The sequence below is a fragment of the Dendrobates tinctorius genome, unplaced genomic scaffold, assembly GCF_039654945.1.
Source record: "Dendrobates tinctorius isolate UK_male_01 unplaced genomic scaffold, ASM3965494v1 ptg000035l, whole genome shotgun sequence".
In the NCBI taxonomy this organism is placed as follows: Eukaryota; Metazoa; Chordata; class Amphibia; order Anura; family Dendrobatidae; genus Dendrobates; species Dendrobates tinctorius.
Window position 1 is genome coordinate 32,516,104 of NW_027361703.1, and position 13,897 is coordinate 32,530,000.

The 13,897-nt window shown below is 41.1% G+C and overlaps 1 protein-coding gene across 3 annotated transcripts in view; it reads right to left on the reverse strand.

Moving 5' to 3' along the window:
* FAM3C (FAM3 metabolism regulating signaling molecule C) overlaps positions 1–13,897 on the reverse strand; it is a 66,461-nt gene that overhangs the window by 24,444 nt on the left and 28,120 nt on the right. For 2 of the 3 annotated variants that reach the window (XM_073573377.1, XM_073573379.1), the window contains 2 exons: positions 4,490–4,538; positions 2,638–2,742 (listed from right to left, as the gene is read on the reverse strand). In XM_073573377.1, coding sequence (XP_073429478.1) covers positions 2,638–2,742; positions 4,490–4,511 — 127 coding nt within the window. In that variant the 5' untranslated portion in view covers positions 4,512–4,538. Of the gene's footprint in view, positions 1–2,637; positions 2,743–4,489; positions 4,539–11,050; positions 11,123–13,897 lie in introns of all 3 variants that reach the window. The other variant, XM_073573378.1, reaches the window with a different exon arrangement.

Here is a 13,897-nt window from a genome sequence, read left to right on the forward strand (position 1 = left end):
CCTATTAAAAGAAACATGCAGGTACCGCTAGTTTCACCATGCGTGTGCGTGTTTATAGGGAGTTTGGCGATTTTCTCTCATTGCCTACAATGAAAGAAGAAACGGCCACTGCATGAAAATGCAATTTAGACATTAGAATCAAAATTATATTAAGACCACATTCACACTTGCATTTTATGAGTCTGACAATTCTGTTTTTAGAAACAAAGAATTAATGTTCAAAACAGATCTGCTGCATAACTTATTTTTCGCTTTGTAAGACGCTCCGGATTATAAGACGCACCACAAATTTTGAGGAGAGAAATAAGAAAAAAAATGGTGCTGCCTCTTATAATCCTTGCATCTTATTGCTTACCGGTGTTGGTGGCTGCGGTGTAGCGGGGTCCCAGGCTCGCTGCTGGAGGAGGCAGGCGTGGAGTGATGCTGCAGGCCGCATTCAGGAATGAGGGGGGGGCTCTGATGTGTGCCGTTGCTGCTGCAGGGTCTTGTGCTGCTGCCGGGTTTCTCCGCTTGTCCGGCGGTTGCTGGCCGGTGCTGCGGGTGTCTCCGGTGCGGCGTTGTGTGCCTGTCGATGCTCGGGGCTCTGCCGACATTGTGCGACAGGCCAGTGCCCCGGCATTTCCTCGGTTCCCTGTGTGCCAGTAAAAAAATGGCCGCTGGCGCGTGCGCAGATGGGATCGCCGGACGCCCCCGATCACAGCCTAGGTAAGGCATGTCCACATTGTAAGACGCACCCCCGTTTTCCCCCCAAATTTGGGGAAAAAAAGTGCGTCTTACAAAGCAGAAAATACGGTAGTTTACTGCATGCACAATCAGAGCTTTTAGATTTGGAATGAAGCAGAGCTGAGAAAGCTAGCCCCACCCACACCAGGCTTTCCATGTGCAGGTGCTTAACACAGGGGAAGGGGTCTACTCTTCGCCAAACTAGTGTACAGTAGTGCAGCAATGTTAATCTGTCAGTGATATATCCTTCACAGTTAATAAACAACAGCACACACTTTGACAAGTGACACATCCCTGAATTATGTGTTTAAGCCTCTATCTCCTGCTGTCTTCAGGTTATATGGCAAAAACCAGCTGAAAGATTCACTTTAAGAAAATGTAAGTATAAGGCTACTTTCACACTAGCGTTTCTGCCGTCTGCGCACGGCCGCTGATAAGCCCCGCCCCCTGCTGCGCCCCCTCCTGACATCACCGCCTATTATCGCACATGGCCGCATGCGATCTGCGCACCCTATCTTTAATATAGGGTGCGCTGACCTTGCGCTAGTAGAATTTTTGAGTGCGCTGCGGACTTTTGAAGGTGCGCCGAGTGTGCCAGCATGCAACATGCTGCGTTCGGCGCACACTGGAGCACCTACAAAAGTGTGCAGCGCACTCAAAAATCCTACTAGCGCACTGTCTGCGCACCCTATATTAAAGATAGGGTGCGCAGATCGCATGCGGCCATGTGCGATAATAGGCAGGCAGTGATGTCAGGAGGGGGCGCGGCAGGGTGCGGGGCTTATAGGCGGCCGTGTGCAGACGGCAGAAACGCTAGTGTGAAACTAGCCTAAGGGACCCCATTTTTTTTAGTATGAGATCTGTCTTTAGTGCCTGTTTTTAGAACAGAAGAAAAAGCGCATGATGCAGAATTTTTTCTTCCATTCTAAAACGACACATAATGGAACCCAAACTGACTTGACAATCGATGTGAGCAGTCGGCTCTGTTGCCATCAGATGTATAATGGAACGCAAGTGTGAATGTAGCCTTAAAGAATAAGCATTAAAAAATACACTAAACTGACATGAAAAATAAAAAAAGCAAGTCACTTAAAAACCTGTAACTAAAAAAGCTGCCAATGCTTTTATCACTTTCCTGATGCTTCATATAACCTGCTTGTACAAAGATGACCATGGAAATCTAATGTATACAAAAAATACATTCTTAAAAAGTTTTTCCAATGTACAACTAAGCACTCGTCCTCCTTCCATCAAAGTGTTCATCTACTAAATATATTGCAGTCATCATATTATATAGCACTGTATACTTACAACTGATCATTTTACCCTTCTACCCAGCTAATTCTTGTCTTTTCCATTAGGTCTATGACATGGCATGATTACAAATTGACTCTCTGAATCCTTCTAAGCTCCATGTAGAAACAGGAGGTCATTTCTCCCAGCATGACTCATAATTCGCCGCAATAGTCCCTGGCAGGGGGATTAGGGAAAAGCTGGGTCAGAAGGTGGAGAGGAGGGATGACTCATGCAAGGAACGTGACTTCCTGTTTCTACATAGGGTGGAGAAAAGAAGAATTTGCTGGGTAGAAAGGCAAAATGAGAAACTGTCAGCACACAGTGCTGTATAATATGATTGCAAAATATTAAGAGGATAAAAACTTTGAGGAGAGTGCCTCTTTAAATCCGGTGAGTACATGAGCACAGTTAGGACGTTCTGCATGGGATATACAGGCATTATGGTACAAAAACAACGGCGCTTAAATGGTAAAATCTAAACTGCACCTACATACAAGTACTAAATGTTTACACAATCACCCGAAGTTATCTTCTAAAAAGTGAGAGTTAAACTTATTTGAGAAACACATCAGATCTGCTCCCAACTGATGAGCCAAGTTGTGCTATTACCGTACTTACCCAAAAATTTTCCTAAATTTGAATCCATCTTTATGTCAAATACTTGAGATATGATGTAAAAGGTTAATAAAAATGCTGCTACGACCACAATGTACTTCACTGCACCTAAAAGTGATACAAAACAACAAGTCTGATGTAAGAAAAGCTAACTGCACCAATGTACAGGGGGACACCATGACTCGCGTCTGAATCCTCACTATGAAAGATCCATGAATCTGAGTAACTGATGGATGCTGACTGTGGAAGTATATTCTACTAAAAGTACTATTTGTGCAGTACAATGCAGTAGAACACATGGCTTTACTGTTTAAGGCCAGCAGAGGGCACTGCTGTGATCTTCTACTATAGAAGAATATACCAGTAATACATTTTGTCACATGAAGTCCTACGTGTACGGTACATTCATGTTGCAGTGAGAAAAAAATAAACAAAAAAGCCCCCACAATTCTGGCGTGTCAATTTTTTTTTTTGTTACCCAATTTAACCAACAAATTAATTTAATATTTTGATAGATCAGACTTTCATGGATACGAAATATGCTTAATTTACGTTTTATTTCTTTACTTTAAACATGGTAAAAGAGGGTGGTTTGAACTTTTATTTTTTATTTTATTTTTTTAACTTTCTACTGCATCTTTAAGACTTGATAGAGGCGACCGCTCATGTGCTGCCGCCATTTTGTTGTAGACAGAACGATTTTTCCGGAGACCACTGAACTGGCGCGACAATTAAAATAGGAGGCAGGTCACTGACGGATAAGTAACCCGCCATTCACACAGGAGGATGAATAAGGGACCAGAGCTACAAGATGAGATCTCGCCCACAGGCCCACCCCGATGCACGAAGATATCAGTACATGAAAACCACAAAACCAATTCCTTCAACGCAGGTATCATTTTAGTCAGTATCAAAGTCCAAATATGACAATGCCTGTAGTTTAGTTGGCAAAATCCTCCAGATAGGTTCTCTTTAAGGGGGTTCTCTCTCGCTTCTGTGTTCAGGAGCACACGCCTCTCCTGCCTGCAGGCTTCCTGTTTATGGGAAGCCAATGCGCTCCTGATGGTTGACCGTTCGGAGTGCAGTCACACTGAAGATGGTTGAATCTTTAGAGCAGCGCTTGCAAGCTCTATAGCAAGCAGCTTGTTGGCATTGGGCGCCTTGCCTAGGAGATTGGCCACCTCTAATAGACGGGAGGGTGGCCAGTAGTCTGAAAAACATGCAATAACCTATACAACTAATAACCCTCTGCTCTTGAGAAAAGAGAAGATTTTTACTAAGAGGTAAATGTCAATTTTGAGATTGTAACAACATTTCAAGAAATACTACAGCTGAATGACATTAGGGTGGTCTTCCATCTTCTGTCACTACTGCACATGATGTTGGAGAGGAGCACAACATATCTACTACGCAAAGCATATCGCTGACTTCCATGTAGTCAGGCACATTCATCTGCGTGGGCAGCAAAATGCTTTGTTTCTTATGCTCCCCTCTTCAGGGAGTTGTGCAAGCCCTTTACCACTGGTCTCTCTGCAGACTGATTGGTCACAGAGGTCATGCTCTGACCCCGACAAAACAAGAGGAGGCCAGTGGGGAACCCAGGCAGCAGTTTGGAGCGGCAGGGCACTAGTAGGAGCATGCTTTTTTTAATCTTACACCACGCTGGGCAAGTTGGGAAAAAAAAAAAAAAAAATGGGGTGGACAGCTATGTAAACAAGGCTAAAATGACAAAACAGGTTACATATGAAGCTACATCACCTGAAACCAGGAGTGAACATTAAACATAACACACAACATGACAGATCGTTTAGCGAATCAATGGCAACAGTCTGACATAACTCAGAAACCTACTAACCTGCCACCCTCATAGCTGACATGGATGATGTAATATTCTCTGCACCAGCCTGAAACATAAAAATGAGAAAGATGTTGATTATACAAAAAATTTATTAAATTAAACTGATAGTTTACACAAAATATAAAAGGTCTAAATATCCTGCTTCTTTTCTTCAAGGGAACCTACACTGCTATCAATACAATAGAGCCCTATCATAGCATTCCAAGCATGTCCTTCACACCCTAGACAAGTGTTATTTGCACCAAAATCAACTTCTATTGTGGTCATGTGATATATGCAAATTACGCAGCACTAGTCCGGGGCAGCCGTTTCTCCCCACACCAGTCCATCCTCCGATGCTGTAGGCATCATTAAAAAAGAAAAGTTTTTATCCTCTTAACACAGGTATGTCTGACTTAAACACACAGAGGGCCAAAATTAAACGTTTGGACAAAGTCACAAGTTTTTCATTATCAACTATAATGATTAACTTCTTCATAAGGAAACAAACTTAACACCTTTCCCGACATTTGCACCATACACACACATCATGATCGAGAAACAGATGCAGTATATATACACGTCATAGCGATCCCCTGCACCGTGGGAAAAAAATCTCACGGTGCATCGGCGAGTTCACGGGGACACATTTCTCACAGTGAACTGCGGTGAACTCACCGCTGCACCGCAAGACTTTTTCCCACTGTGCTAGCGGTGATCTCACCGAGGTCACCGCAAGTCAGGGGTCCGGCTGGGAACACAGCCTCGGTGACCGGCGGTAACCTTGATGTCGCCGCCACTAGTCATTAAGGCTGAGCTTGCAGCACCTCATTCACCAGTGGTTTTCAGCCAGAGTTTGACTTTTTTCATTTCCCACATGTCTACTTTACATCAGCACAATTTTTAAATTTTTTTGTTAGGAAGTTAAAAGGGTTAAAATGTGGTCAGCAATCCAAATTTTTACAACAAAATTTACAAAACCAATTTTTTCTTTTTAGGGACCACATCACATTTGAAGTGACTTTGAGGAACCTATATGACAGAAATTACCCAAAAGTGTCACCCCTCTAAAGACTGCAACCTTAAATGTGCTCAAAACCACATTCAAGAAGTGTATTAACCCTTCAGGTGCGTCACAGTAATTAATGGAATGTGGAAGGAAAAAAAATGAATATTTAACTATTTTTCACAAAAATGTTAATTTAGATCCATTTTTGTATTTTCAAAAAGTTAACAGAAAAAAATGGACCTCAAAATTTGTTGTGGAATATCTCCCAAGTATGCCGATACCCCAAATGTGGGGGAACACTACTGTTCTGGCTCACAGCAGGGCTCAGAAGGAAAGGAGCGCCATATGACTTTTGAAGGTTAAAATTGGCTGAAATAATTAGCACACGCCATGTTGCGTTTGGAGAGAACCTGATGTGGTAAACAATGGAACATTTTACTGGGAACATTTTACATTACTTTTGCAATCACATTTGTTCTGCGCTCTATGCTGAGCACTGACTGAGGTTTACATCTAAATTTCTGAGTGACGTTATTTAGATGAAACCTCGATGGATTCATTCACTAGAATGAGGCAGAAGAGATACTCTCGACTTCGTTTGGCCTCTGTTCAGCGTTGTCCTTTTCAGAAGTGCACAAAACTGGTGGCACCACGCTTTTATGCATGGCTAAAAAGACAAACAAAGGCCAGACGGCATCCACAGTGCTTCCTTCTGCCTCATTATATGGAATCTTCTGCCAGAGGTTCTGTCTGAATCATGTATTTCAAACATTTACATGGAAGCCCCGATCTAAGCGCTCAGCACAGAGCGCAGGATAAATGTGAGCTCAGACTTACTGTGATCTTTGGGAAGAATGAAAAAAAAAAAAAAAAATCAACAGTAGGTGAAGAATTGGTTTTGTTTGTCTTGTTTTACACTGTTCCAAGTGCAGTATAAGTGATTAGTTGACTTTTGTTCTTCAGGTTAGTGCAATTACAGCGATACCAAATTTATATGGGTTTTTCCATGTTTGGCTGCTGTAACACACTAAAAAACACTTTTCATTACAAAAAAAAAAAAAATTTGATAGCTATAATTTTTTTATATTTCTGCAGACAGTCATGTTATGGCTTGTTTTTTTGCAGGACGAGTTCACATTTTTATTGGTACCATATTCACATGTCACATGACATTTTTTCATCTCTTTCTATTCCGACAATTCAGGAACTGGTTTTTATGTCTTTCCAAGGGTTAGTACGATTACAGTCTGTTTTTAATTGTGTGAGGTCATTGACCTAATGGAAAATAGAACAATTATCTGGGTAGAAATGCAAAATGAGCAATTGGAAATACACATTGCTGTATAATACAATGATTGCTATATATTAAAAGGATAAAACTTTGATGAGAGGAGTGCTTCTTTAAAGTTCTCATCACTTAACACAGCCTCCACCTGCTGCGCCTCACTCTTCTCTATACACAGCCTCAAACTGCAGCAGCACCTCAATCCTCTCATTTTTCCCCTCACAAGTGCACAGCAACTTCCTGTTATGAGCACAGCGGTGTAATCCTTAAGGCTCCTCCCTTTCCCTTGACGTCATGCCTCAAAGGAAGCAGCAACTTCATTCTAGACACGATGGAGCTAGATTCGGCCTGTGCCTGCCACACACTGATATTCTGAAGGCTGAAGGTGGCGGTCCTGATTGTAGCTCGCAGTGGCTGGTACGTCACAGCCGGCGAGTTTTTCAGGGTGGCTTTCGAGGTGAATGTGCCTCCGCTAGTGTGCGGTAACAACGTGGGCCGTGTGGCCGGGGCTTTGCGTGTGGAGTGTGTGGCTATGCAGAGTGGGTAGGGCTTGATACATACACACACAGCTTTATAATAATAATATAATATAATATAATATATATATATACACTCACTGGCCACTTTATTAGGTACACCTGTCCAACTGTGTGTTAAGACTTAATTTCTAATCAGCCAATCACATGGCGGCAACTCAGTGCATTTAGGCATGTAGACATGGTCAAGACAATCTCCTGCAGTTCAAACCGAGCATCAGTATGGGGAAGAAAGGTGATTTGAGTGCCTTTGAACGTGGCATGATTGTTGGTGCCAGAAGGGCTGGTCTGAGAATTTCAGAAACTGCTGATCTACTGGGATTTTCACGCACAACCGTCTCTAGGGTTTACAGAGAATGGTCCGAAAAAGAAAAAAAAATCCAGTGAGCGGCAGTTCTGTGGCCGGAAATGCCATGTTGATGCCAGAGGTCAGAGGAGAATGGGCAGACTGGTTCGAGCTGATAGAAAGGCAACAGTGACTCAAATTGCCACCCGTTACAACCAAGGTAGGCAGAAGAGCATCTCTGAACGCACAGTGCGTCGAACTTTGAGGCAGATGGGCTACAGCAGCAGAAGACCACACTGGGTACCACTCCTCTCAGCTAAGAACAGGAAACTGAGGCTACAATTTGCACAAGCTCATCGAAATTGGACAGTAGAAGATTGGAAAAACGTTGCCTGGTCTGATGAGTCTCGATTTCTGCTGCGACATTCGGATGGTAGGGTCAGAATTTGGCGTAAACAACATGAAAGCATGGATCCATCCTGCCTTGTATCAACGGTTCAGGCTGGTGGTGGTGGTGTCATGGTGTGGGGAATTTTTTCTGGGCACTCTTTGGGCCCCTTGGTACCAATTGAGCATCGTTGCAACGCCACAGCCTACCTGAGTATTGTTGCTGACCATGTCCATCCCTTTATGACCACAATGTACCCAACATCTGATGGCTACTTTCAGCAGGATAATGCGCCATGTCATAAAGCTCGAATCATCTCAGATTGGTTTCTTGAACATGACAATGAGTTTACTGTACTCAAATGGCCTCCTCAGTCACCAGATCTCAATCCAATAGAGCATCTTTGGGATGTGGTGGAACGGGAGATTCGCATCAGGGATGTGCAGCCGACAAATCTGCGCCAACTGTGTGATGCCATCATGTCAATATGGTCCAAAATCTCTGAGGAATGCTTCCAGCACCTTGTTGAATCTCTGCCACGAAGAATTGAGGCAGTTCTGAAGGCAAAAGGGGGTCCAACCCCTTACTAGCATGGTGTACCTAATAAAGTGGCCAGTGAGTGTATATATATATATATATATATATATATATATATATATATATATATATATATATATATATAGATAGAGAGAGAGAGAGAGAGATAGATACACAGATATATATAGATATATATATATATATATATATAAAATATATAACAAATATTTAATTTGTCACCGATTCAACAAATAAATTATCTTCATCCAATTATGAGCCAGTTCTACAACCCCTACATCTCTTGAACTTCCAATTCTTGCTCAAAATTAAAGCCTATGGAAAAAGAAAAACAGAGAAGAGAAAGAAAGAAAGGCAGAGACACAGAGACTTAGTGCTGCTGCTTTATGGTTAGTGTTTTGTATAACCCCGGTGCTGAATTCACAGCTACAATGCTCAATACAGTTCTACATGCTGCTGCACAAGTGCTACATAGTAAGGAGACTATGTATAGGAGACATCATTACGGTCTCCACCCACTAGCTTAGAGACAACTTAAAATTAGAGGGAAAAAATGATGAAAAATGCAGGAAATGGACTTATGATATCTAGAAATTATGCATTCTTCATGTACACATGACAACTTATTTTGAAAAGTCACTTGAAGAAACACGTACACGTATATATTTTTTTAATTATTTGTGGGGGGTGTAGGGGGTCTTTCAATTCTTTTCATAATCAGATGAAATTGCTTATTGTATATGTTAAAAATCAGACATGTAACCCTGTTGTGTAAAATTTAATTCTGTAATATTTTATAGCCTATAAGACAAACAGGGTTAAGTAGTATCCCTTGGTAATATTTTTTGCATTCTAGTTGCCTGATTTTGGTAGCATATCCAACGTGTGAAATTGAATTGAAGTACAATACGTAGCGATATGTATTTACGGTATTTAGAATAAAGTCGGCCATGGTAACCAAAGAGAGAACACATAGCAATAATGTCTCAGCTTGAATTCTCATCCAACTGTTGGAATTTTCAAGATTTTGTAAGATTTTAACCCCTTTCTACTGGGAGCAATCTTGTTTTTGCCATAACATTTTTTTTTTATTTAAATTGACAGTCGCATGAAGGCCTGACACCATTCACTTAACCATATAATGTACTGAAAAAAAAATTATTTTTCTTTTCTATGGCATTCAAAGTTTGCGAAAAATGGCCTGCTTAGATGAATCTCCAGAACATTAGGACAATCACAAGTTTAAGAAATTTTGAGTGATCCTAATTATTATAAAAGATTGCATTTTAATCCACTGACTCAATTCCAGCAAAAGTTAAACTCTATTTTAGAGTTAGCATACGAGGAAGGGACAATTCCGAAAAAGTTAGTGGAGGTAATTACTAAGTTACAGCCTAAATTAGCAACATTTTATTTGTTGCTGAAGCTACATAAAAATTCCATTGACCCTCCGGGGAGGCCTATTGATGCCGGCATCGGTAGCCTTAATGAGATTATCTGTACAGTAATAGACTTATATTTGCAACCACTAGTACAGACGTTGCCTTCCTATATAAAGGATACCTCAGCAATGTTGCATAGGTTGGATTCATTACAGTTGGAGGGAGGGTCTGTCTTGATTATAGTCGATGTAGAGGCTCTCTACTCCTCTATTAGACACGAAGATGGATTGACGGCAGTTTCCCATTATTTACATGGAAGTAATCTGGATACCCATTTGGTAGATTTGATTCTCATTTTATTGAGATTCGTTCTTGAGCAAATTTTTTTAATTTTTAATAAAGACTTTTTTTTTTTACAGCAGCAGGATACTGTGATGGGGGCCACTTGTGCCCCCTCGCATGCCAACCTTTTTATGGGTTTTTGGGAGCGATTAATTTTTTATGGCGATTGTGTCACAGGTATTGAAGCCGTACAAGTGTGGAGTCGTTATATCGATGACATCCTGTTCATCTGGGAGGGTACTACGGACGGCTTACCGATATTGATGAAAAATCTTAATGATAATAAGTATATCAAATTGACTTAGAATTTTGGAAGAACGGTAGAGTTCTTGGATTTACTGATTATAGTGCTACCCGATGGCAAAGTGATTACAGATGTATAAACAAAAACTACAGCGACTAACACGCTGTTACACGCATCATCTTCCCATCATAAATCTACCATTAATGGTATACCCACAGGACAGTTTATGAGAGTTAAGAAAATCTGTACCAGGGGGACAGATTATGAATTTCATGCATCTGATTTGGTCCGTAGGTTTAGGGACCGAGGTTACAGCAAAAAACAGATCAAAAGAGGGTACAAAAAAGCATCAGGCTTATCAAGAGAAGAATTATTGTATGGTAATACAAGATATGAAGGGCATCCCCATAAGAAAAACCAAATTAGATTCATAACAGAGTACAACAAGCAGTGGCCTGAATTAACAAACATTATTCAAACACATTGGGGCATTCTACGAGCCGATCCTGTGCTAAATAGTGTTCTACCAGAATATCCATCCATTGTACGTACCTAGATGTCATCGTAATTTGAAGGACGTTGGTCAAAAGTTATTTCTCAAGTTCAGTATCGGGATCATTGGTACTGGAACAAAAAGGATTTTTCCCATGTAACTCATGTAAGGCTTGCAAAAACCATTTTAAGAGCAGGAGTTTTAAGAACCATGAGGGTACCAAGACTTATAAAATATGGAAAAGACTCATGTGCTTCAGAAGGGGTGATTTATCACGCCCAATGTCCTTGCAATAAAATCTATGTGGGTTTAACAATGCGTGAGGTAAGAATAAGAACCAGAGAACACATAAGGGACATTGAGAAGTCTATTACTGTGGAAAACGTGAGTACCCTCAGAACACTGCCTAGGCACTTTAAGCTCTATATAATTCGGACCCTAAAGGTCTAAAAATTCGAGATATAGATCAGATAGTGCTGGGACCTAAGGGGGGTAATTTAAGCAACGTTTTGGCACAAAGGGAGAGTACCGGTAAGTGGATTTATTGAGAACTTTTAATCGAGTTTCTCCACTATTTATCCTGTTTTTATTTATATGTTTGTGTGTGTTTTTATTCATTTTGCTTTGTTCTATGTTTTGTATTTTAGTATTATATATACTCTTGTCCTGCATTATTTATTGCATATCATCCGGCTGTCTGAAGAAGTCTGTGGACTCCCATGATGAGAGCACAAGATCAAGTGACCTTTAGGATCACTGGATGTATTTATTACTAGATTTTGTACAGTCCATTTTTATTGTTGGTCACTGAGTTTTTTTGCTAGTTTTTTGAATAGAGTATATCACCAAGTGACTTTTGGACTGTTTGATATATTTGCATTTATTTTCTATGTCTTATGGGAAATTAATTAAATTATTTTTTATTGAGCATAAATTAATATATATTCACTATTATTTATTGTAGTATTTTATATTTATAATTAAGCAATTTGTCCATATTATATTTATATTAATATTTTTCACTTATATATTATATATAATTCTATTATATTTGCAAATAATTATATGTGAACACTTTTCACTACATATTGTAATAGTTTCTTCATTTTGTTTGATTCCCATTAGACGATTTTAAATTTTAATATGTACTGTTGCTTCCGTTGTTGTGACACTATGCGGGTGTGCCTCGGTGTTCTGGCAACGCATGCGTGATTTGGCAAGACTCTGACTTCAATTTTTTCTTATCAGGGAAGTTTGGAAAGCTGCACATGCGCGATACACAGCAGATTACACTGACGCTGAATGCAGCTGTGATGACGGTATTTATAGGCCCTCTGTGTATGCAGACATATGCCCGTTTGAGGAAGCCGGTTAGGCGAAACAGCGCTGTCTGGGTACAGCCACATAGCTCCCAACTGTCCCGATTGCCGCGGGACAGTCCCATTTTTTTACCCCCCCACCCGTGTCCCACCCGGGACTCTATTTTACATGCACTGCACTGAGCCGCCACGCCCCCTCATGCACCGACCCCATCCTCGCCCTCCCAGAGACCCACCGCAGCCTGCAATGATGTCGCTCGGCTGTTCTGTGGCTGTGCGCACAGGACCAGTGATGAGATCACAGGAGGGGAGGAGTCAGGGGTCACATGATCAGGGACCTCCGTGTCTGCAGGACTCTGCTGTGCTGGTTGTCATGATGCTGGATGAGGTAAAGTTTATGTGTGGGGTCAGGAGGGGTTTACAGTGGGCATGGAGCGGAGCCGCGTGTGTACGAGGGGCACGGAGCCGCGTGTGCGAGGTGTACGGAGCGGAGCCGCGTGTGTATGAGGTGTACTCTCTCTGTTCTTTCTTTGATGCTGTTCTTTCACTCTACCTGTTCTTTTTTTCCTGTCCCCTTTCTCTCTATTCTCTTTCCCCTCTTTCTTTCTCTGTTCTTTTTTTCTGTCCCATTTTTCTTTCTCTGTGTTCTCTTTCTCTGTTCTTTCTTTCCCCTTTTTCTTTCTCTCTGTTCTTTTTTTTCTGTCCCATTTTTCTGTGTTCTCCCTCTTTCTTTCTCTGTGTTTTTTCTTTTTTCTCTGTTCTTTCTTTCCACTCTCTTTTTCTCTGTTCTTTCTTTCCCTCTCTCTGTACTCTCTTTCTTTACTTCTTTCCCTCTGTTCTTTCATTCTCCTTTCTTTCTTTTGCTCTCCCTCTTTTTTCTGTCCCCTCTTTCTTTCTCTCTGTTCTTTCTTTCTTTCCCCTATCTTTCTCTCTCTTCTTTCTTTGTGTTTTTTCTCACTGTTTTTTCTTTGTCCTCTTTCTCTGTTCTTTCTTCTCTGTTTTTTCTTCTCTCTCCCTCTCCTTTCCTTGTTTTCTTTTCTCTCACTCTCTGTTTTGTTTCTTTTCCTCAGTACCTGTCAGTGTGCACACAGTACCAGCGACTGTGCCCATAATGCCAGCCACTGTGCCCTCAGCACCAGTTAGTGTGATCAGCAGTGCTAAATGGATGCGGTTGGCCGTGGACATGGGTGTGACTAGTCGTGAAATGGGTGTGGTCAGGGGGCATGGCATAAAATTTGCCGCGCCGCAGCCTTTCTCCCTCTTTCCCTTCTTCGTAAGTTGCAAGGTATGCAGCCGGGTTATTCAGAATGCCAGGAAAGACATTTTGTTTTAAGTAATTCAGGATTTACTATGTAACAATATTGTGCAAAAGATAGACATTGCATTTTGCGTTACATCATTGAGGTTTGGCTGGTGTTAAAATAAGATTGCTCTGATATTTATTTTTGCAGCCTTTTGCACTGTGCACTTTACTTAATGTTGCTATTTATTGATATATTATGTTACACTCAGGGCGGTCTTTATTTGGCATCAGTCTTTCTATTTAAAATTTTTATAGAAATTTTGTGTATATGATCAGTATTATGT